The sequence below is a fragment of the Ambystoma mexicanum genome, chromosome 8, assembly GCF_040938575.1.
Source record: "Ambystoma mexicanum isolate Mex_15411 chromosome 8, UKY_AmexF1_1, whole genome shotgun sequence".
Lineage (NCBI taxonomy): Eukaryota > Metazoa > Chordata > Amphibia > Caudata > Ambystomatidae > Ambystoma > Ambystoma mexicanum.
The window spans coordinates 1099295768-1099321059 of NC_090929.1; the positions used below are offsets into that span (position 1 = coordinate 1099295768).

General features: G+C 44.5%; 1 protein-coding gene across 3 annotated transcripts in view; it reads right to left on the bottom strand.

Annotated features, from left to right (window-relative positions):
* Window positions 1–25292, bottom strand: part of LOC138472772 (anoctamin-7-like) — a 439062-nt gene that overhangs the window by 289685 nt on the left and 124085 nt on the right. For all 3 annotated transcript variants that reach the window (XM_069611107.1, XM_069611106.1, XM_069611105.1), the window contains exons 2-4: window positions 25112–25229; window positions 22175–22356; window positions 12148–12255 (exon numbers count right to left, since the gene is read on the bottom strand). In XM_069611107.1, the coding sequence (XP_069467208.1) occupies window positions 12148–12255; window positions 22175–22356; window positions 25112–25229 (408 nt within the window). The remainder of the gene's footprint in view (window positions 1–12147; window positions 12256–22174; window positions 22357–25111; window positions 25230–25292) is intronic.

Consider the following 25292-nt stretch of genomic DNA (forward strand, 5'->3'; position numbering starts at 1 on the left):
AAAAACCCTAGACCTCATGGCAACTCTCCGAGAGGCCGGTAAGGACCCCCTCCTGTTATCAGTAGACGCCGAAAAGGCTTTTGATCGTGTAGAGTGGCCCTTTTTGATAGCTGTTCTAGAATGGGTGGGGCTGGGAGCAGCATGGACACAAGGAGCGAAAGCACTATACCGATCTGCCAAGGCCAAAGTATCGATTAATGGCATCTCGTCACGAACCTTCAGCCTTACTCGAGGTACAAGACAAGGCTGTCCACTCTCCCCTCTCATTTATGCCCTGGTCATTGAACCCTTTGCCCAAGCCATCAGGTCCAACCCGATCATTAGAGGAATCCCGAGAGGCAGTAGGGAGTACAAACTGGCTATGTTTGCCGACGACATCCTGTTGTACCTGACTGAACCCACCACTTCTATTCCTGCCTTTTTCCAAGAGTTGTCACGATACGGTCCCCTATCAGGCTTCCGGGTCAATCTACAAAAAACCATAGCTGTCCCCTTAAAAGACAATGCTGACTTAGCATTGCGCTTAGAGACAGACTGGAACTTTAAGGTGCAAACCGACTTGGTCCGCTACCTAGGGGTTAACATAACGGTCTCCCTGCCCGACCTTTTCGATGCTAACTACACACCTCTGTGGGTAGCCATCCAAAAAGACATCTCCAGATGGTGCAAACTCTCCATGTCATGGGCGGCGCGTTTTACTGCCATCAAAATGAACATACTCCCACGTTTTCTTTTTTTATTTCAGTCCCTCCCAGTCATTGTTCCCGATTCCTTCCTGACAGAAGTAAAGCGCATACTATTAAGATTCCTATGGGCAGACAAACGAGCAAGGATCCTGTACTCCACACTTATCCAACCCAAAGAGATGGGGGGCATGAGCTTCCCAGACTTGGGAGAATATTATAGAGCGTCACAACTTCGTATACTCCCAGATCACTTGTGGGAAAACCCAGAGAAACAATGGGTGGCAATAGAGAACGACATCTTTGATCCGGTCACCCTGGGAGAGTGGTTGTGGGTCCCGAGATCAGCCATGACACAAAGGATTAAACAGCACCCCATTCTGAAGGTATTATGGTCTCTTTGGCGACCATCCCGAGCCATGCAGGGAATCACAACGTGGCCCTCTCCTTTAAGTTGCATCTGGTCTCCACCAATCCAAAACTCATTGAGAGCAGTCCAGCAGTCACAGTCTTGGTATGAGGCAGGTTTGAGTCGAGCTTGACAGCTCTGGAAAAATGAGGTGTTCACAACCCGGGAAGAATTACAGGCCGACTTGCAGGGTACAAGTGTCTCCCTTTTATCCTTCCTTCAGCTGCGAAGTGCCATGCATGACCCAAGGTGGGGTAACTTGTTAAAGCGCCCCTTGACGCCATTCGAGCAGATTTTAAGCCTCCCCCAAACATCGAGAGGCCTGGTATCAAAATTGTACAGAGCACTAGTCACGAGGGGTCACAGTCCACGCCCACCCTCAGAGGCGAAATGGGAAACCGACCTATCTATAGAAACCCAAGGGGAGGTATGGAAGGGAATATACAGGGCGGTGTGGTCATCATCGGTCTCCATGCAATACAAAATGCACAATGTGCGATTACTGATGAGGTGGCATTACACTCCCCTCCGCCTGTCCAAAATGTTCCCCGGAACATCTCCCTACTGCTGGAGGGGTTGTGGAGAGCAATGTGACTACTGGCATCAGTGGTGGGGTTGCGATAGAGTCCAAGTGTACTGGCGGGAAGTGCTGGGCTGGATTCGAGACATAGATGGGATCCCCAGAAACCCAACGCCCACACTAGTTTTGTTTGGGATAGAATCGGAAGATGACGAAACATACGAATCCCTAATGTACTTAGCACGCAATCTCCTATTAGCAGCCCGAGTGTGCCTGACCGTAAAATGGAAATCGAGGGTCCTTCCATCGAAGAGAGAATGGTTAATAAAGGCCCACGCAATATACGAAATGGAAAGCCTAACGGCAGCAATAAATGAATCTTGCAGAAACATTGAAATGATTTGGTTGCCCTTCCTAGAATACTACACGACATATTGGGAGCCCACAGACTAGTAACATTTGCTTATCATCTCAGTCAAGCAAAGGAACCAGGGCAATGCCCCACGCCGCTGGTCGATTGCATACTTCAAATCCTGTGTGGGCTTGCCCCCTTCTTGCAGTAGCAACTTGCAGTGCCCTTGCAATGCTGTAATGCCCAAAGTGGTCATGACTTTTCGTTTAGAGTTGTGTACAAAGCGATAATGTCGAGTGGAGGGGGGCAGGGGGGAGGCAGGGGAGGGAGTGGGAGGGGATTCAGAAACACAGGACCAAAGTTTATCATCGCTTTGCACTTCTCCCCTCTCTATGTTCCTTATATATACGTTGTATGAAAATAATACAGGGGTTCTTTTTTCTTTTGTTGAAGTGACCAATACTGTAATGGTCTTGTTGTTGAAAATGAAAATAAAAACATGTTTAAAAAAAAAAAAAAAGGTAGCAGGTGCTTCTCTCCAGAAAGAACATGACACAATAACCCTTTTCTGAGATGAGAGTTTGCAGCACACGCTTTTTGCTCACTGTACCTTTCACAGATGGGAAATATCCATTTGCATATCAGTCTTTGTCCCGCCCACATGGGCAGTCCAGCACCGAAATGCTATGGCAATTCCTCTCTGAACAAGAGTACCAAAAGCAACCCCATACACGTGTTTCAGCCTTGTTGGGCCTCAACAGTGAGGAGAAGCTTTGTCTCTCTGAGCACAGTGAGCAGGGAGTCCACGTCTGGTTGCCCCCAGGTAACTCAGGGTGACCAACCCCATGTTCCTTACACATGTTTCAGAAAAGGTAGCAGGCGCTCCTCTCCAGAAAGAACATGGCATGATAACCTGTTCTGAGATGAGAGTTTGCAGCACACGCTTTTTGCTCACTGTACCTTTCACAGACGGGAAAAAACCATTTGCATATCAGTCTTTGTCCCGCCCACATGGCCAGTCTAGCACCGAAATGCTATGGCAATTCCTCTCTGACCAAGAGTACCAACAGCAACCTCATACGCATGTTTCAGACTTGTTGGTCCTCATCAGTGAGGTGAAGCTGTGCCTCTCTGAGCACAGTGAACAGGGAGTCCATGGCTGTTTGTCCCCAGGTAACTCAGGGTGACCAACCCCAAGTTCCTTGCAAATATTTCAAAAAAGCTATTGGAAATTGTATGACTTGTATGCAACATCATTTTACTTGGTCATTTGTGTTTTCTGTAGCAAAGTTTGGTTGAAAGATCCAAATCCATAGAATGTTCTTGGGATGTATTTTCTGTGTAACTGTGATTTGTAATAAACAATGCTGTTTCCACTACTACTACTACTGCTACTGCTACTACTAGAACAAGGCTTCCAATTGATTTACAGTAAAGTAAAAAGTCTTCAACGGGAGAATCTCTGTACTAATCAATAGAGTTGGGACCACCTGCAATTTGTAAACGTCTATCAGAGTACGAATAATTGACTTACAGAGAAGTTCATAAACACTGTATGGCCTTCATGTTCATTAGTTGTATAAGCTATAGAGAGTAGAGTAAAGTGTAGGCCCAACCAGCGATAATACGGAACGCCTTCTGCTGTATTATCATCTATTTTCCAGACAAGGTTATGATATGTTGTTGCACCTTAAAGTTGATGCGTTGATGTCATTCATTCTAAGATTGCTTTGAGGGAGACATAGCTCTCTCTGGTGTTTGTTTCCACTGCAAACCACTAGGCACATGTCACTCTCCATTGAAGTGTCTATATGCTGCACAATGGTGTTTCTCATTTGTGGGTAAACGCATTGGTTCTTGCGAAAAATGTAAGCAAATCTGCATTATCTAGGTTGTATAAATGCAGTGCAAAAATAAATATCTCCTTCAATACATATTTATTAATATTTCTGCTTGTTCAAAGCTTCTTTGATCCCATCCCATCTATCATAACACAAATTAAGTGTGTAAAGTTCAAATCTTTCAGAACATTTCTCATTTGGTATACCTATTTTCTGGTTTCAAATCTTGTCAGTTTGTTTGACTTTTATTTTGCTAAAGTATATTTGGTAGCAAATTGCTTAGGCTTTACTTTGCCAGCATGGCTGTCCTTGGGATGTCTTGAAAGTTTTGACTGGAGGACGATTGAACCTGGATGGTCCTTACCTGTTTTCACAGACTTTACCACTTACGCACAGGCCCTGCCGGAAAAGTAGGTTCCCTAAAGGAGCATGTATGTATATGTCGTAAAGGGGCGCAAAAACGTTAAAGTCAATAACAGATAACACCTTTAAAAATCCAGTCTGGTCGATTAGCAAGATCTTCTTCCTGTTAAACCTGGGCCAGTAAAAATGTACTGAACTGCCGTGCAGTTGAATCGAACAAAAAGCTAAGACGATAATTACTAGGTTCCTAGGTTTTCCAGTTTTTAACTATGGGACTATACTTTTATCCCGGCATGATAAAACAAGTATTTTCCCAAGAATAACTTCTAAAAATAATGCTAAGTGTTGTGCCCACCACCATAGTCAGATTTTAGGACATTAATTAAGATCCAGTTTGGGATTGGCACTTAGGATGCAATCATTTCCCAATTAACCCTTTCTAACTCGGAAGGAGGACTCAAGAGTTCATCCAAACACAGCTTCATTCATCAAGGAAATGAGCCTACGATGACCTCTCGTTGAGGACAGATATTTCACAGAGATATTCTGACAGATTGGTTCAAGAGCATGCTTCCAGTCATATTCTGATTAACAACCGTTGAATGTGCACAGATGTTTGTTTCAAAAAAATACTCAAAGGCTTCCCAGTTATTGGTCAGCCACGGCCTAACTATTGCTATTTTTTAATCAAACTGGAAAAAGTGTATTAACATTCGACCTCTCCCTGTTAGCACGCACTAGATATCTCAGACACTCCAAAATATTCTCAAAAATCACAATAAGAGCATGTACCAAATGCAATCTATTTAGAGATTTTTTTAATTTTGATTTGCAGCCCACCCAATGCTGCACAAAGTCCCTGTAGAGTGCATGTTGAATGGTAAAGAGCCCAGATTATGTGTACGTTACTTGGGGGACCTCCTGTGCACTGTCTGCCGCATTGGACCACCCATAATTTGGAAAAGTTGAGCACACCTCAACCTGTCACTCCCAGTTTTCTATGTTATTACTTGCTTAACTGTGACTTAAGGTGCTGCCTTATTTTTGTTTATGTATATATAACAGTTAATTTGCCCCATGTATTCTCTTCGCAAATTCTCACAAGAATGGCAAGCTATTTTAAGAATAGGAAAGAAGAACACGCTGCCCTCTTTGCTCCACTCGGGAGCTCTCTGAACCCATTTAAGAGTTCATACAACTCTGTTGAAACACTCAGCCAGAAATTCATTAAACTCGAAAGGTTGTCTAAAAAAGAGATTATACATTTTGGGAGCAGATGTCTCTCACGAATCACCTGGAGAACAAAAAGATCCCAAGGGGTTTGAGAATTTTGATATTCCCGAATTTTGACAATCAAGATAATCAAGATTTAACAAATGAATGGGAATTCAACCTAGACCAATGCTCTACTAAAATGATCAAACTTTTGATTGAGCATGCTTGAAGAGAACATACCAGAACACAGGAACTAATAGATACTTTAAAAGATGAAATTAAAAGCATGCCTAATCCACAGGCCACTAACGACAAGAACTATGACAAAATCCATCAGATGTTAGGGATTTACCAAGACGAGATTAATTTACGCCAATTTCGTAAATATTTTAGAGATGATAAGGACTATTTAAATAGGATCGTGTTTACACTTTCCAAGCTAAATTCGATGAACCACCGAGAAAATTGAGGGACAACACCCCTAATACTTCCACGGGTAGCTCTGATGTAGAATCAGATAATGATGGTACTAATATCACCCAACAAACTGGAAGTAGCATGCCCCAACCCAACCAGGGCAAGGGTTTTTTAAAGCAGATAAACGCTACTGAAAAGGTATTCGCCTAGTTGGCAAACAGGTACGGTTTCTAAACCCACCTGCACAAAATACATCAATATGGAACACCACCACAGAGGCAGAAGGGGGAGAGGGAGGAGGAACAGATACAAACAGACAAATGACAGGTATTCTAACGAGAGCAGGCTTGAAAAAACAACAGGGCAACCGATAGCTAAAAGTCCGGTCATTAATTTATCTGACAGAATTCTCACTCAACAAGAACAAGAAGAAGAAGTACTGAACAAGGGCCTATCACTCTGTCCTGCGATCACCACAGATTTAGTCAATTTCCAGGTTGATCTTTTTAAGTTTACCCGTAAACTCAAGCTGAAAAAATATTTTACTACCCAAGTTAAGCAATTCCAACTAAGAGACATTCCGGATGTACCTAGTACACTTTCTATTACAGACGTTGAAAATATGCATCTGTTGATGAGCCTAGCTTCAGACTATGACATCCAACTGACTGACACCTATCAGGAACTTGGAATCAGAGAAATTAATTTTCCTGTACAGGAACACAGGATGAAGTCCAAATTTACCCCCCAATTGGCCAATGAGAACATTATTGAAACCTTTCAACAGGCAGTGACTAATGACATCCATAAACATATGGATAAAGAAAATAAGACTCTTACACCTAAACAAGCACAAAATCTAACTAGACATGAAAAGGAAGCGCTTAATACCATGTGCAAAGACACCAGCATAGTTATTTGTGAAGCTGACAATGGCAGCAATATTGTGCTGCTCAACAAGCATGATTACCTTACCATGGGACATAGCCTCTCCAGACCAGACACCAGGGTGTTATCAGAAACTCCAGAGTAACCCCACAGTTAAGATCACACATAACCTACACCATCTGATTGATCACTGGCATAGTAGAGGTAATATCACAGATGATGAAAGATCATTTCTGAAAATATCCAACCCTATAATGCCAGCCATGTACTTCCTTCCCAAGGTACACAAACCCTACAATGCACTACCAGAAGTGAGACCCAAAATGATGGGATAGGGTGGGTCAAGGAAGGCCTGTCCACTTATATTGACAGCATACTTAAGGACTATGTAACCAAAATGCCCACATATCTCAGATACAGCACTGATGTGCTACAGACCTTATCCACTATTGAATGGAAGAAGGACTACTTGTTGGCCAGTATGGATGTGACGGCCCTTTACACGTCGATTAGCCATGATTTGGCAATACTTACTATTGACCATGTCTTTAGAAACAACTCTGCTTCCTTTCTGGTACATGTGAACATGTTGAACGATTTATTGAAATGTATGCTCGATAACAATGTTTTTTTCTTTAATGAGTTATTCTACACCCAAATGAAGGGAGTTGCTATGCGGGCCAAATACGTGCCCACCTTGTCCAATCCCTTTATGTCAAACTATGAAGTACATAATATTTTCACTAATAATGTATTTCTGGACAACTTGGTCCTCTGGAAGCGCTATATTGATGATGTACTGATAATTTGGAAAGGTACACCAGACGATTCTGTTGCCCTTGGGGATTACCTGAATGATAAGGAATTTGGTATCAATCTGAGTGGAGAGAGTAATAGTACATCCATCAACTTTCTAGACCTCACTATTTATATTTCCAAAGGCAAGAGTGAGACTAGAACTTTCAGAAAACCCACTGAGGTTAACAGCACGTTACATGCAGATAGTTGCCATCGCAAATCAACAGTTATGAACATTCCAGCTGGGGAATCTTTCCGGGCACATCGCAATTGTAGCACAGACCCCACATTTTGACATGTGATTGGACTCTTGACCAAGAGATTTAAGGAGAGGTGTTACCCAGATAGCGCCTTAGCCTCAGCATGTTCCAAAATTGAGAGAAATCTAGAACAGAGATGTTGAATCCAAGCAATATGACAAAATCTAACAAAAAAACACCTAGAAAATATGTAGATATCATCACGCAATACTCTACTGATGCTCCCAAAATGTACAGTATTGTTCACAGACTCTGGGTCTGGGATCTACTGAAGCTAGACAAAGATATTTCACCATTTACCAGTGACAAACCATCATTTGAATATACTAGAGCACAGACTCTGAAGAACAGATTGTGCCCCTCATTGGTCACCAATCCAGAACCCAAAGGTTCGGATTGGATGAGACCCGTGAGGAGATTTTTCAAATGTGGTACTTGTACCTTATGTAAATTTGCACATCCAGACTGTAAAGACTTTACCACCCACTTGGGCATTAAGACCACGATTACAGATTTCATTAATTGCAGGACTAAGTTTGTAGTCTACGCTATCATGTGCGTCTGCCGGATGGTCTATGTAGGAAGCACCATCAGGCAGCTACGCATCCGTATACGAGAGCATCTTACTAATCCTAAGAAACAGGACCCTCTGTTACTCTTGGCCACCCACTGGCAGGAATGCCATCAGATGGACAATGTGGACGATATCAGATTCATTGGATTGAAGAAATCCTCGCCGGACATAAGAGGGGGTGATCTGAAACACAAGCTAAGACAAATGGAGGCCAAAACCATCTGTAATTTACGCTGTGTTCAACATGAATTGAACATGGAGCATGAGATGAATGTATTTTTATGAAGTATACACCGCAACTGCCATGTCCATCTAGGCCGTGCGTTGATGAGTTCCCATATGAGGATGCCAGTAGTTATAGGCACATATTTAATTACACACACACCTATCATCCACACGACAGACTAACTCCCATGGATGGGCCTTATTGTCCCTTATCTAGGCTCTGCTATCTCAAACGCTTTCCTACCAGGGGACGCACCATCCCCATTTTCTACTTGTATACAAGTGTGTTAGTTAGTTAATGAGCGCTTTTGTCAATCGGATTATTTTTCGACTATCCGCTTGGATCACATATGCAATACTACGGCTCATGTGACTATCCACACCAGTCCACATGTTAATTTTCCATGACCTTTCATACTTAGTTACTTTTTATGAGAAAAAATCTAATTGGCACTTTTTACGCCATCCATATTGAATCTTCTATTCAATATATTTTCAGTTTCAATTGCTTATGCGTCATGTGACGTTCCACATCAATTTGCATTTAAATTTTCTGTGACCTGTCATGCTATTTACTTATATGAGAATAATCCTAACTGGCACATTATAAGCCATTGGTATTGAATCTTCTGTCCAATACATTTTCATACTTTTCCTTATTAGTGAAGTCATTGCGGCGGGACATTACGTATGACGTCACCGTTCATCTGCGCATGCGCGTGATGTCACGTGTTCACTCATGACGCCAGGCGTCCGCGCGTCATCAGATTTGATGTTACTTCATTCCAGACAACATTCGCTCGCCATACGGCTGCATCCCAGCCGTTGCACATAGGATTGATCCCTTTGACTTCACTTGCAGGTAAACATTAACTGGATCGCCGGCCTTCTTTTGTTACACTTTTGGCAATCTGACTTTGCACTTATCTGTGCCATTGCCCTCTTGACTTCCTAGGTATTTCTACCTCATATACTGGAGAGATATATACGGTCTGAACAATTATTCAAGATATTCTGCCTTGCCACTATTTCCGGTACACATACTGACCATCCACTTAGGTAAGAGATTTTCATTTTCATTTTTTAGCTCTTTAATATAATTTTTGGGTGGTAACATGATTCATCAGTGAGGCTTAAGTTACAATTGTAATTTATGTTCTTTAGGACTTTTTCTGAATTCAGTCCTATAAATTTTGTTCTCTCATCTAGGGAGTCATCCCATTACAGTTTTGGTGAGTTCATATTGGCCCGCCACTGCATGATCGCACAGCATGCCTTCCTCACCCTTCAGCATTAACTGTCACCAATTTCACAGATTTTTATTTTGCGTAACTGGGGACCCCTACCTCCAACCTGGCACCCTAGGGTATTGGGATTCACCAATGCACACCTGAGCCTGAACCTGTACAACTATAATTGGACTGTGCATGCAGCACTTTGGATTGCTATCACTAGAGACTTTACAGAAACCGAGGAATACAATGACATATTTCTTAAAATACCTCCTTTGCTTCCCGGCATTGACTCCTGCCCCTAATTGGTTATTTCAGAAACGGATTTGATTCCGGGTATGTACACCCTTACTGTCAATTTACTATACATGGCTAACTATTTCTTAAACTATACCGACTGATGCTAATGTTGAACAAATGTCAACGACTAACCATCTATTTGGGTATATACAACACGACCATGTGATTCCATGTTCTTTGCATTTTTGTCACTTTTATGATTTCAATTTGTCACTCTTATGATAATAACGTATGGATTTCTGTTTATGCACAAGTTATTTTATAATTGTTGAACACTTATCATCACTTTAAACAGCCTTGAGGACGACCTTATGGTCGAAACATGTGTCAGCTGTGACTACAATAAATCACCATTCACACTATTGGATGATTACTTTTCTTATTCAAGGACACTTGAGTTTTTATACTAATACCAAGGAACTGAGCATTTTAATATCAGATCCCCTGCGCAGTATAGCTGCACAACCAATACTTTCATGCCAATAACTGTTTGAGGAACCTAGGGGAACCTCCTGTGCAGTGTCTGCTGCATTGGACCACCCATAATTTGGCAAGGTTGAGCGCACCTCAACCTGTCACTCCCAGTTTTCTAGGTTATTACTTGCTTATCTGTACGTTAGAAGCCACTCTAAGCCCCAAGGCACCCTGGCACACTAAAAGGTTTTTCACAATTCATGTGCTCCTCTTATTTTATGAGACTTGAAGTTGTTCTTCTGAGATGAAGTCACGCTATAGATTGAGTCTTGGTCATGCTGGCTTGATTGATTGAGCCGGTCTCGTGGATACAGATGGTAAGTATTTTGGTATGTTTCTGGGTGGCAAATTTAGGTAGAGAGGCATTTTTGTGACCCAAACCAATCATGCATGTTGTTGATCCTTTACTGTATCATTTCATTATCACAATTCATCAATGGGTTTCAAGGTTGATCAATTACTGCACAAAAAGAACTACAATTACAATCAGATGAGTAACTCACAATGGTGTGTTGGCCAGAGAAAGTCCAGTTAACTGTTTTCCATTATGGAGTGAAAAGGTTAATTACTCCTGCTAAAGGTGCCATTTGAAGTCAACCCTGGGAAAGTGCAGCATAGTCAGGAGTGATGTGAGGAATTTGGCCAGCCAATCCTGGACAATTAGACTACTTCTACTCGATGTAGGGCATGAGAACATCTATTTCCCATCGGACGCTGTCCTCCCACCCGGTGTTGGTGCCTATTGCCCATCCTAGAAACAGTCCTACGCTAGGCCTTTCTGTACCAAGTGTGCCAGAGAGAACTTGGCACTGGGTGTGTCTTGGGAACCATTCTATCAAATCTTGAAAGCAGTCTAGCCTCGGAAAAACATAGCCATCGCGATTCATTTTCTAGAAGAACAGAGGGCGTTCTCTTCTGATTGATCCGCTTCGCCTGCAATTTATATATACATTTGATTTCAGGGATTCATGCTCTGAATGCTTGCTGGGGGAAGTGGGTCAGTTGCTCGAGAGCTCAGTGATGTAGACGGTAAGCTGCTGGCTCTATTCATACACCATAACATTAGCCTTGCCCCCCCCTGTCTGTTCTAATATTTAGATTAATCCGACAGTATAACAGCTTTTGGACCCAGATCTCTGATGTTTTGTTCAATTATGACTTGAGTCAGGAGAAAGAGTGTGGATGGGAAACTGAGCCCCACTGGCTATGAGACACATATACAAATGTAAGTGAATGAACAGGCTAACTGGCCAATGGTTCAACAAAGGTGTAAACACAGAGAAAGGCATAACAACTCTGCTTTCCCACCTTACACCAAGCCCTCACCACCTGCCCGATTCTCTTGCATTGTTCCTCCTATGTTGTAATTCCCTGTTCATTTTAAAGCAAGGACAATATGTACACACTGTTAAGACACGCCAGCCTAGCCAGTTTTTTTATTACAAATGTAGGGGAAACAATTGCAAATGGAAGTCTTCACTGAGGTGTAATGTTTTCAAGCACACATTGATGAAGGTAAAGGGCAATAGCTTCAGTCACAGACCACATGCTGGGCTGTAGCGGCTGTGGAGGGAGGTAGAGTCTTCACGCACTGACCTGTAGCGGGGCTCTCATGCACAGCTCCTCAGCATAATACACCAGGACATCCCAGGGGGCGCTCAGCTTCAGGTAATGGATGGTCTTCCGCTCACTCACCGTCTCCTCCTATAGATGTGTAAAGAGGGGGGTGTCAGAGGATCAGTAGCACAACCCCGCTATGGTGCAACTCCCACAGTGCCATCCCATAGGCCTGATCGCAGGACTTTGGCATGCCCACACAGCCACATGGGTATTATAAAGTTCCACACACCCAACTCCACACACACACACACTTCCAATATGTGGTCGTGGATGTCCCTGGTGACAACATACCTTGGCTCAGTGACACACGTCATTCAACTTGCTGTGGCTCATTAGCTTTCCAATTCCACTCAAATGTAAGATTTAGCTAACGACTGCAACTTCTGCTAATAGATGGGTGGGTGAGTATGTGAGTGAGTGAGTGAGTGAGTGAGTGAGTGAGTGAGTGAGTGAGTGAGTGAGTGAGTGAGTGAGTGAGTGAGTGAGTGAGTGCAGCTATTAATAAAGTGTCCACTGTCGAATGAACTGACTAAGGAGGAATTAGTCAAAGAAGAGGTTTTTTGAGTCATGCTCCTCCTCACTCAAACTTTGGAACTAGAAGCCGAAGTCTTCATTCAGATCTTGGGATCGTGATGGAGCACATTGCCTAAATGTATGCCCATGAAGACATAAAAAGGCATATGAGCACTGCTGGAAATGGACACAATTTACTGGGGGAACTCCCTCCCACTGCCACCTCTGTTTGCGCGGGTGGAGGGGATAGGAGGTGAAGAGGCAGAACGAGATGCTAGCTGCGTTGCATAAAAACATTTTGGGAACATAAGAATGACCACCAATTTATCAACCATGTCTGTTATTGTAATTCAGCCTACTTGAAAACATCTGAGGGCTGCCAGCTACTCCCCACATCAATAGCCGGACACCTACTATATGAGGAGGGAGTCCAGTATACAGAAGGAAGTGAGATCACAGAGGAGGCAAAGGGTGTGGCTATAAAAGGAGAACACAAGAGCAAGTTGGATTTCTCCATGTGGAGGGTGGGAGGCTCCCAGTCAATATATATGTCCCAGTTCAAAAGGTATCAGAAAGGTAAAATAGAGCATAGCAGCATTTCAGCATGTGAGAAATAGTAGATTAACACAGACCTCATTTTAAAATTTTGCAGGGAGAAAGATATAGAACTTTGGAAAATCCCCAAATCCAGAACAAAGAGAAAAGGACAGGATACAGGTATTTTAAAGACAGATGTATCCTATGGTTTCCCCAGGGTTTTTTAAATGGGGGAGGGTGGTTGGTAAAGTCGTCTTTTTTTAGTTTCTTGCCCATAGTGAAATCAAGAAATAAGTAAACATGGCTGCACTGAGAATAGCAGACGTAAGATATTGGGTACTGCACGAAGAGAGCTTGACACTTTGGTCTCATTGCGAGTTGCCCGGTGTGGAATTAACATGGCAGAATTAACATTTACTGGCATGGCCAACTACAAGTTTGCAAGTGAGGTACCGGAATGACCTCCAGCTGAAAGATGGAGACCATTCTGCCATTTTACCAGCATAAATCACTGGTATTTCAGGAACCGGTAATACCGGCATCTGTAATACTGTCAAACTCTGCCATGGAATGGGGGTTTACACCATCGCCCGGCACTCGTAATCCAGTGGACATTCCACTGGACCAAGTGCTGGTAACGGTAATACAGTTTGCCGGTATCCCAGCAAATTTACTACCACGATACCGGCAAACTTGCACTGAGCCCCAAGAGTTATTCTAATTAAGGGTATGTTTCCCTATTTTATTTAGTAAGTAAGAGTTAGGGATTTTGATGAAAAGTATTCACCAAACATAATATGATGCAGTGTTATGTATCCTTGCAGATGTAAGGAGATGAGATGATATGTAGTAATAACTTTCAGAAAATCACCCCCCCCAAAACAGAAGCCAAGAAGAGAAAAAATTCCCCTGAAGAATGTCTGTGCATTAAAGGCACAAATGAGACTACTATCTAAAATTAAAGGCTTCAAAATATGGTGCGAGTTAGCATACATGTTTTACAGAATGTCGAAAGATATTATATCAGCTGTAAAGTTCTAAATGTAGTATTGCATACAGATTTTGGATAATTATGTAATGTTAATTTTTATATTGTGGATAAAAGGATCAGAATATTGTTATGTACTTTATACGGTGTATGCACTTTATGCTAACGTGACACTATAGCACTTTAATATGTCAGGATTATATAGTACCACCAACTCTGAGGAGATGGGTGTTTGGGAGGTGGACGTAACCAGAAGTTGTTTTAAAATGTATTTATATAAAAAAACACTTTATTTGATTTGGCATAGTGCCATAAAGGTTACAATTGATGCAATAGCAGACATCTAAAAAATGCATTCATCACAATTTCAATCACTAAATAAATGATCAGATCAATAGGTAATAGTCCATAGAAAAGCATGTGAAATCACTTAATTTCCATCTTGACTATGATATTCATAGATATGAAGGTTTCATAGACACTGGTAGGTTCTCTATTTCTGACTTCATGACGAGTCGCTATTACAGCTATAGTGTGCCAAGTGTTTCCAAGTAAACATTATTGGTGGATAAGGCTAGGATAATGGATGCCCCATACTTTGAGCGATAATTACACATTTAGTATACTATTCCTCCTATGCATTGCCTTTCTCATATATTGCAGTAAGCCCCATGCCGTTCGCTGCGACCTCGCAGAAAGCAAATAAAGAAGTGCTGGATGGCACTGAGTAAACCGAAGCCCTTTGAGGAGGATCTTTAAGGTTATTGCACGTATATTATTGCACGCCGTGCACAAAAACAGAAAATGGAACAGATTCTCTTCTTTGGCTAAAAAACAAAGGAAAGCGCTTTTCCATGGAATTTCCCCTTCCACTGCGCCATTTCTGACATGCAGGGACGCGCCTTGGTGTTGGCTGCCCCCTGGAAGCCTTTGTGCGCTAGCTCCATCACCCTCAGGATCAACTTCTCTGGTATCACCATTTTGGAATTTTTCCAGACAAGCCCATACGTGGTGTGTGTGAGCTTGTTTTATATCTGCCAGAGTTCTTCCAGTGCTTGGCGTGCCTCGCCCCTGTGTTTGTCCAGCTTCAAGAGTACTCTCTTCCACTCAACACTCCTCCCAGCTGTCTACATGATCTGGAAGCACTCATCTTCCACTGATGCTGCCTATATGTGGTCCAACAACATGGAATTATCAAAATTGCCTCCGGCTTGATCCGACTTAAGAGGGGTGTAGACACATTGTCTGCTGCATTGGCACACCCTGGATGGAATACTAGCTCCATATTGTACTCCTTAAGGGCGAGCATCCATTTCTCGATAAAGGCTGGTAGATTGGATGATAAACCAGCCATGATCGGAATACTAGAATACTAGACTGGGTTGCAAACTTAAATTGTGAGACTGTAGTTACATCTGTTAACCTCAGTCATGGATGGACCACTACTTAGTCTCTTTCACTACCCTGGCTAAACGTCAAGGAACTAAAACTACCTCGATTGCCCCACCACTCCCGACAAGGAACAAACGAAACATCACAGCAGACAAGCCCATGCCTCTCCTGATACCCACCTTGAATGCGGCATGAGTGTCCCTAGACCCCGCTGCATTAGTAGACATTTATAACTCCTCCATCATATAAGCATTAGACAAGATTGCTCCTATCAAAATGCAAAAAAGTAAACCTAGAGCTCATCTTAATTCTTGGTTTACACCCCAGCTAAAAGCTCTTCAAGCAGAGAAAAGAAAAATTGAAGTTTTGTGGAAAAACATGCCCTCTAAAGAAAATAAACAAAACCTGACCGAAATATCCTCTAAGTACAAAACAGAACTAGTACTTACCAAACATGAAATGTACAACGACAGGATCAACAAAGCTAATTCTATTACTAAGGAACTCTTTGTGATCCTGAGGGAAATGGAATCCCCTATTCCCACAGAGGATTTGTGCACAAAGGATAAAGTATGGTGTACCAACAACCAAACTGTTCTATCCAACACAATTACCACTCTCCAAAACAAAATCGCAGCAATGAGACTCAACCTCACCAAACCAACTACTGTTCACAATTCACAAAAAAACTCTCCCAATTCCCTACAAGAATTTCGCTCAAGTAACTATGCAAGAGGTGGTAAAGATCATCGCCTCACTTAAACCTTTGAGGTGCCAGGGAGACGTCTGCCCAGCACAAATCATCAAAGAAGCAGCCAGAGACCTGGCGCCATTCATTACCAAACAAATAAATGCCTCATTCCATGCCTCCAATGTCCCTAACAACCTTAAGGATGCGTGGGTACTACCTCTGCTAAAGAAAGCCTCACTGGACACACTATCTCCACCAATTACAGGCCTATAACTACGGTCCTGTTCTTACTTAAAATACTAGATAAAGCCGCATACCTACAGATCCAGTCATATCTTGAGTCTAATAACCTCTTAGGACTTCGTCAATCAGGCTTCAGACCACTCCATGGCACATAAACCGCCTTAATTGACCTGAAAACACAAATTGACCAACTAAAAAACAACAGAAAATGCACCCTACTTCCCCTAATGGACTTATCGGCCGTGTTCGATCTGGTGGATCACAAAGTGCTCTGCAATCATCTGTCTACCACTGCCAACTTCTCGCAAAAAGCCACTAATTGGATTCAATCATTCCTTAACCATAGGTCAATGAGAGTCTTCACTCCCTTGGCCTCTGCTGACCCCTCGCCCATCACTTGTGGCGTACCACAAGGTTCATGTGTCTCTCCGACCATGTATAATATATTCACAAAGCCCCTGTTTGACGATTTGGATCATCTGGGTGTCACCTAGACCAATTACGCAGATGACATCCAGATACTCCTACCTCTTTCGGGTGTCTATGATATAGACTTGGCTCTAGTCAACTAAATGTACTCAATCATTCAGGCATGGATGGCAGCACACGGCCTCTTCCTGAATTATGACAAGACGGAGAACTTGATCCTAGGGGCTCGATCCAATCTGAATAAACTTGGATGTCAATATACTTCATTCATTATTGACGTCATCATGATCAGAGTCGCCAAGGAGACCAAAACTTTAGGATTTTACCTGGACTCAACCTTGAACCTATGGAAACAAGTCAACGCCACAGCCTCTGCTACGGCATACACGTGCAAGCTGATACATGCTTGCAAACCCTTCTTATCTAATGATAGTTGTATCACACTGGCCAGTGCTCTAATCTTGCCCAAACTCGATTATTGCAATGCCTTATATGCAGGTGCAAATAAACAGATTCTGACTAAATTGCAAATTCTGCAAAATAATGCTTTAAGAACTGCATTAAGTATCCTGAGGAGACTTCATATCTCCAAGTCAGAAGAAATCTTTAGGAACTTTAGGATAAATACAAAAAAATTGCTAATGTCTAAAGAATGATGACTGCCCTACACCCTTACCTGCTGTCTGAACACTGGCTGATTCTGCCTTAAACAGCTGCCATGTTTCTGCTCACTTTTGTATGGCTACTTTTGTATTCTGACTGTTTATCTCTGTCGTTCTGTGAAACTTAAGACTTGCACTTTCATGTAATGCGCCCAGATACCTTCAGGTTATGAGCACAATATAAATAAATAAACAAACAAACAAAGGCTTGTAGTCTGGCCTTCGGCAAGAGGAGAATTATCCCAGTTTCAGGAAATTGCTAAAAGCTTTCTGGTTTCAATAAAACGTGGCAGCCTATCCTACTTTCAGGCTGGGTCTAACTGTTAATTGAGATCAAAATGTGAATTTGTCTTTTCGGCTCTCTGCACCCTGATGCCAGCGGGCCTTCGGCATGTTAGAAGTATGCACATAACATAATATAACTGCGACAGGCTTACCAAACATATACAGGTGAAAATGTTTGCAGCCCCAGAGCACTGCCAGTGGCTCCCTCTTGATCTGGACATAACTCTGCTCTGTCGCCGACAATGCCCTTCTCGCGAATGCCACTGGTCGTGCCTTCTCATTGGCATCGGGCTGCACCAGCACCGCTCCCAGGCCAAATGGACTCACGTCCACAATGATCTCCCCCCTCTCCCTTGGGTCAAGAAATGCCACTGTGTCATTGGCCATGGGTGCTCTTGATGCTCTCAAATGCTCTCAAATGCCAACTGTTCCAGCAGCGTCCATCTCCATGTACACTCCTTCTTCATTAGGTTCCGGAAAGGCTCTGACAGCATGGAAAGGTCCTTGATAAACCTGCCACAGTATGCGGCCATCCCCAGAAAGCTGCACACCTCAGACGCATTGCTGTGCTGGGCTCTCCTCCTGAATGCTTCTCACCTTTGCCAAGTCAGTCAATATGGCCTACTCCTGGAAGACAAACCCAAAGAACTCAATCTTTTTCTTCAAAAACTCACATTTGTCCTTGTGCAGAGTCAATCCCAGCTGTTGTATCCTCTTGAGGACCTTCTCGAGTCTGTCTAGTTGTTCAGATAATAGCTCTGCTGATGCCTGCGATTGCTCCTCTAATGGTGTTTTGAAACACTTCTGCAGCTGAAGAAATCCGAAATGTAGCTGTTTGTATCCCTACAGGCCCTTGTGCACAGTAAATGTTGTTATATATCAGAAGGCTGGATCAAGCACCAACTGGTGGTAGCCAGCTCTTAGATCAAGGTCGATAAAAATTCACTGCGCCTTGCAGGTCTGCAACGATGTCATCCAAAGTCGGGGGGATATTCCTCTCCCTCCTGATAGCTCTGTTCGGGAGCCGCATGTCCACACATAATCCAGACACAGGGCCTCATTACGACCCTGGCGGAAGACCATGGTGCTGTTAGCACCATGGTCCATGCCGGTAAGTTACCGACTCCGCCATGGAGAAAGGGGGAATTACCACCCCATTACAAGGTTGGTGGGGCGGTAATTCCCCATTCTTCCATGGCCCTTCCCCATTCCCATTTTTGCCCCATAGGGCTCAATGGGAATGGGGAAGGCGCAAAGTACGGTGCCGCATATTGCGGCACCGTAATTAGCACCAACGTCCCTTTGCGGGTCACTACTTTAACGGCTGGTCTACACCAGCCGTTAAGGTCGGGTCCCGCAAAGGGAACTCGTAATTAGGCGCTAATAGGTTAACGGCGCCACATCCTTTTACGGCGCCGTTAACCCATTAGCCCCTGGGTCGTAATGAGGCCCACAGTCTGGTTGTCTAGGCTTCTTTGCAATCACAATTGGGGAGATGCATGGGGTGGGTCCCTCTACTTCTTCAATGATGTCCAAGTTCACCAAGTTGTCCAGCTCCCACTCTACCTTTTCACACAGGTGAAACTGGACTTGTCTGTGTTTCAGCACCACAGCCTGTACTGTGGTGTCGATCTGGAGTTGTATGGGATCACCTTTCATCCTGCCGATCCCAGTGAACACCTCCTGAAACCTATCTAACAAGGACTGGCTATCCTCCAGGTAAACACCAAACTTAAAGTTCACTCTCTAGAGAGCTTCCGCTGGCACACATCCCAGCAGGGTTACATAGCTCACTTTGCTGATGGAGAAACGCGTCTTAACTGACACTCCTTCATGCCGAACCAGGGCAATGAATGCGCCTTCCATGGGCAGGGGAGATTTCCCCAAATATGAAAATTCAAAGGTGTGTGTCCTTTTGTCTTTTGCAGTGTTCCTTGCAATTGTTGGTAATGATCATTTGCTATCACACTCACTGACACACCAGTGTCAGTCGTTTGGACTGCGTCAGCATGCGCATGCTAGAGATGAAGAAAACGTCCTTCTCATGCTCCTCCTCTTCAGTACGTACTTCCCCAGCTCCTAGTTGTTCCAGCTGTATCACTTTCCATGCCAGTCTCTGGAATTGCTGACATGGTGTGTGCAGCACCCTCGAGAGGGTCGAGGGTGCTGGGGCCCTGCAAATCCACGAACAATTGTTTTGTATACCGCATCTGCCACAGATGTGGCCCTTCGCAGGACAACCTCTCAATGGGGAGGTTGTAGCTACTTTGAGCGGAGCAGGCTGCGCTAGTACCTTGGTTCTCCTTTCTGGGCCATGCCTGCTTCTTCAGCGGCCTCTGGGTTTGCACATGTCTTCCAGTTTAATGGACTTCAACGCTGCACCCATTTTAGCTGCTCGAACATCAGCCAGCTCGTTCAAACGTCCCTTCTCCATGATGCGGGCCAAAGATGTGCCTGGCTCATGCAGGATCCGCCTCCTCATCTTCGAGGATGAATAGCCATTAATTAGCCTCAGACATACCTCATAATCCTCATTCTGCCTGGCGCACGTGAGGACCAAATGGCGCAATCTGCCATAGAAAACCTCCAGTTATTTGCCTTCTTTTTGCGTTCTGGACCTCATCACAAACCTATCATAGTCCAAATTTACCATGGCTGTGAAGTAAACTTGCAGCACGGCCTGGAAGCCACATACATGTTGTCGGTGGGTCGTAGGGTCTTGTCAATCTTGTGCAGAGCGGGGACCCACTGAGTACAGCAGAAAAGGCTTCATTGTGTTGTCGCCTGTCTCCCCAACGGCATCAAGGAACATCTCTAGCCAATCCATGCATACTACCATGGTCCCAATGATACATGGGCCACTGGCACATTAACCTCCCGTAATGGGGCCGTGGGAAGGGAACCCTACTGGCGCAGACCCCTGCCGCACACTGGCACAGCTGCAGCATCATCCACCATGTCTGTTCCTCACCAGGGTCGTGGCAGATTTTATATGCCCAACAGCACCACACGTGCACGCTACCACCACCCTCAGTGGGAATACAGTGGGCTGGTGGGGCTACAGGGCAGTTACCAGCCCTGCAGTTGAGGAGAACATCCACTGGGCCACATAGTTGCCATCAGCTCTTGAGATGGGCGGTAGAAGGCAGTGCACAGTCTCAATAAGAATGGAAGAAGTGGAGGGAGGGGCCACTGCTACCAGGTTTCCTGTAAACCCTGGGAGGTGCACCAGCACTCCAGAGAAGAGCCACAACTTCCCAGGCATGTGTGAACGTATCTGCAGTAGACCCCAGGGCCCTGAAGATGGCCGGCAGTCTGTATTGCGGCTCCCCGCTCCAGCAGGCAAGAGAGAGAGACAGAAAACAAAGCAAGTCGGGCAGCGGCCCCCGCTAGAGTGCTGCAAATTGAGCTGGAGTCACAGTGTCAGCGGGAGACCCAGGTTCCGGTGGGTCAGCGGGTGACTGTACCCATCGACCAAATGATTGCCTCATCGCCAATGTTTTGCGGGGGTGCGCGCTTGTGTCCAGGTACAGGACACCCCTGGCAGGATGAAATAATATGCGGGCACAGTATTGGTGTCCTCAAGTCCCGCGCTGCAATGCACGCTTGCTGTCTGTCTTCTTCTTGCTGATAGATTTAATCCATCAGTTGTGATTATTGGATACCGAGGCTTGAGCCTCATTACTCCATCTTCTCAGGTTGAGTGTATAGTCGTGGGTTAGGATTCTTCTTGGTCTGTGTGGACTTGTCACAGTTGGGCTGGCTTCACTGGGTCTTTGCCGTGATGAAATGCACACTTGTGGCACAGGCGTGTCCTTTTTATTTGCAGGCGTTGTGACTTATTACATCACGGTTACCTTAAAGACATACACACACACCACACTGCACAAGAGCTTCACTACTGCAGTGGCAAATGGCTTCAAAACCATACTCTCAAAATCTTAGTGCAATACCTTGATCTTGTTATCACAGTACCACACAGCATCTCAATAACACAGTGCCACTCCACAGCCTCTCTATGGCCGGTCCATACCCTCACTCTCAAAGCAAAAGCTTTGCAATAAGCCTGCAGCATCAACCCCACACCACAGTGTACGCAACGTAATCCACATTACAACACAATAGTCTTTCCTACCTCACACAGGACATCCGGTAATCATGGAAGGGGAAATGCATGTGTAAAAGATAGAGTGGGAAGTGGGAGGGGGATAGAGCGCACAGATGTGGATGGCGTGGTTGCTTCATACCGGACAGGCCTCTCACCTTCTCCATTAAGAGGCCCACTTTGCGCAGGTTCTTCAGGAACTTTCTCCTCCAGTTTTCATGAACCCTGCGGGTGCGTTCCCACCGTGTCTCCGTCACATCATCTTCCAACTTCCTGTATGCATACTTCACCTTCCGCTTCTTGGATGGGCGTATCTTCTCCTCCCAAACGAGCACAAAATCTGCAGAGCACATGAGAGGCATTGGGTCATGGAATGTTGACAGTGCACTCTTGAAAATCCCATAAACTCTGCATTGATGCGGGCCAACGTAATGGTATCCCTGGAATAATGACTACCCGGACTGGAAAGGGGTCACAAATACATTGAAACAGACTCAACAAAGACATTTTAAAATAAAAAGTAAACAAACCTGAAATGTATTATTTTAAAATTCTTTTCTAATAAAGATGAGATTCCATACAAAAAAATGTGTATTTATTCCAAACCTTTTTTTTCTCATTGATTTTGGGAACCAGTCTTAAGTGCTGAGGTGGCTGTAGCCTACAATGGGCCTCATTCCGAGTCCGGCGCTAACCAATGGCGGTAGTAGCGCCTTGGTCGGCACCGGACCCGTACCGACACCGCCCTGGTGGAATGGGAAATTACCGCCCTATTCCGAGTTGACCAGGGCGGTAATTTCCCATTCCCCAGGGCTCTTCCCCATTCCCAAATGAGCCCCCATAGGACTCAATGGGAATGGGGAAATTGCAAATAACGGTGACCGCTAAAAAGCCCCTTTGCGCCCTCGTCCCTAACGCCTGTTAAAAGCAGACGTTAAGGCCGAGGACGCAAGGGGAACTCGGAATGTGGCGGTAAGGGATTACCGGCACCGGTCTCGTTAACGGTGACCGGTATGCCTTACCGCCATACTCGGAATGAGGCCCAATGAGTCCTTGTGGGAATTCCGGACGAACATAAACGCCCTTAGCACTTAAGTTAAGCTCCACCCAAAGCAAAATTTAGCACCCGATCATTTTCATTTACATAGTGTCAATCCATGGGGTTATATGTGAGGTTGTACTTGCAAACTAGGAGAAACCCTCTTTTCCTGCACAATGCACAATCGCAGCACACCTCTGCCATCCCCAACTCCCCTAAACAATGTCGCTCGGTGTAGAATGGATTTTATATTTATGCTGATTAATTTTAAGGGGAGTTCTTTATATTAAGTATTACAGTTAGTTATTTAGCTTTAGCTACACCCAGTAGTTTCTTTCAGTACAACTTATTTTTACCTCTATATTTTCAGTGTGCGGTTGTGTAATGAGACTTCACACGGGGAATCTTGGAACTGGTTTAATTAGCTCATGCAAATAACTATTTACAAGAGACAGTTGCCTCACTGTCCTCAAGTCCATTCAAGTTTCTACAGTTGGCATGTGTTTACAGCTGGGATGATACGTTATGCCTCTCGTGCCTCTTCGAGAGCCCTACTCCCCGTTCTCTGTGTACTTGGCAGGTTGGCGCTGCCGCGCATGTGCATTGGAGTCTCGTGATGTACACACCGGCCCAGCTCTCGCGAGACTCCGTCTCTACAAATGCTTCATCTTTTAGCAGCTATTTTGAGCATGTACCGTTTGCACACTTGGGGTCAAGGGAGCGTAAATGAATCTGCCCCTCATATTAAACAAAGGATGGCTATCTGGTTGCTGCACATATTCCTCAACCACAGGAGATAGTGAGCAGTCTACATATCACACGGATCTCTCAAGGCATGTGTGACCTATGCGAGCATTCCTTAATTACCAAGTGACGAAGTGGGTCGTTTTCCAGGCCCCACAGATTTGTAAAAATCACAGGAAAAGTGGCGATATGCGTTTACCACCATTTTGACTGAGCCCCAGGTTTTTCCTCAATTTGACAAGAGATGTGGACAGACTTTACATGTTTGCAAGCGTTCCCTAATCCACTTGACAAATGGGGATGGATTACTGCTAGCGTATATTTTCATGCTGCATGTAATGGAATAGATTCCCATTGAATCTTCCAGAAGTTACCACTTAGTGAAAGCACGTGTGTTGTGGCCTCTAAGGACGACAGGACGCCTGGGTGATTATAACTGCCTTTATTGCTTAACAGAACGAGTGGCTGCAATAGTCCATGTGCGGGACAGGGGCAGGTACTCACAGTCTCAGCTGGGCCTTCCAGTTAACTTCACTGGAGGCAGGGTGTGCACTTGGACTGCACGTTGTAAACTTCCAAGGCCCCCATGAGGCCTCCTGTGGCATTGGAATTATGCCCTGGATGTAGGGTGGCACTGGCTCGTGGGGCCTCAGTTAGGTTGGCTCCTCATCAGGGGCACCGCTCTCCAGACCGACTTGTCTGGCGCTCCGCCAGCCTTACATTGGCGCCAAAGTCCCGCTCGCGGAGCGCGGGTCCGCGAGATCCTGTTGTGCCGAGATCTCGCGAGACCGCGCTCCCGCGATCACGTGATATCCCCACAACGTGCAATCATAATCCATGGGAATTCATTGTAAATGCCTCCCGCAATGTTAATTGCAGAAAGTATTTTCAATTTGCCACAAGCATAGTGAAAAGTGAAAGGTAAAGCTGATGGTGCCGGTGTGGAAATTAATACCATTGGTTTTCGCGGGCCTATTGGCACAAAAATACAAACTGCTGTGGTATCCTGTGTGTAGTTAATGGTTCAAAAGGAAACGACCCTCTCTGACAGCCTTTATAAGATGCCGAGGAAGAGAGGGACAGCTCTGTAGTGGAAGAGTAAAGGAGTGAGACAGGCCATCGCCATCATTGACAAGCACAGAGGCTGTATGAAACCTCTGAACAGACAGCCCAAAACAATTCATGCTGAGTTCCCCCCACACATCATAACATAACATCTTCACAACAAACGCTAACAACAAAGCTTGTGCTACTGGTAGATGGATTGCTTCCTCCGCCAGGCAAGGAAAAGGAACACGCAAACGGTGCTTACCAACTTTGGTCTTTCCATCCCGGAAGTAGTTCCCCTTGGTCTCAGGGGCAAGGCCATCCTCGCAGTGTATATATAATATGGGATCGTCATCGTCATCCTCCATTTCATAGTCTTCATCCTGAGATTTAAAAAAGGGAACAAAATTAGTGTTTTGAAATGTTTGGGAAGGAGTTCCACTTCT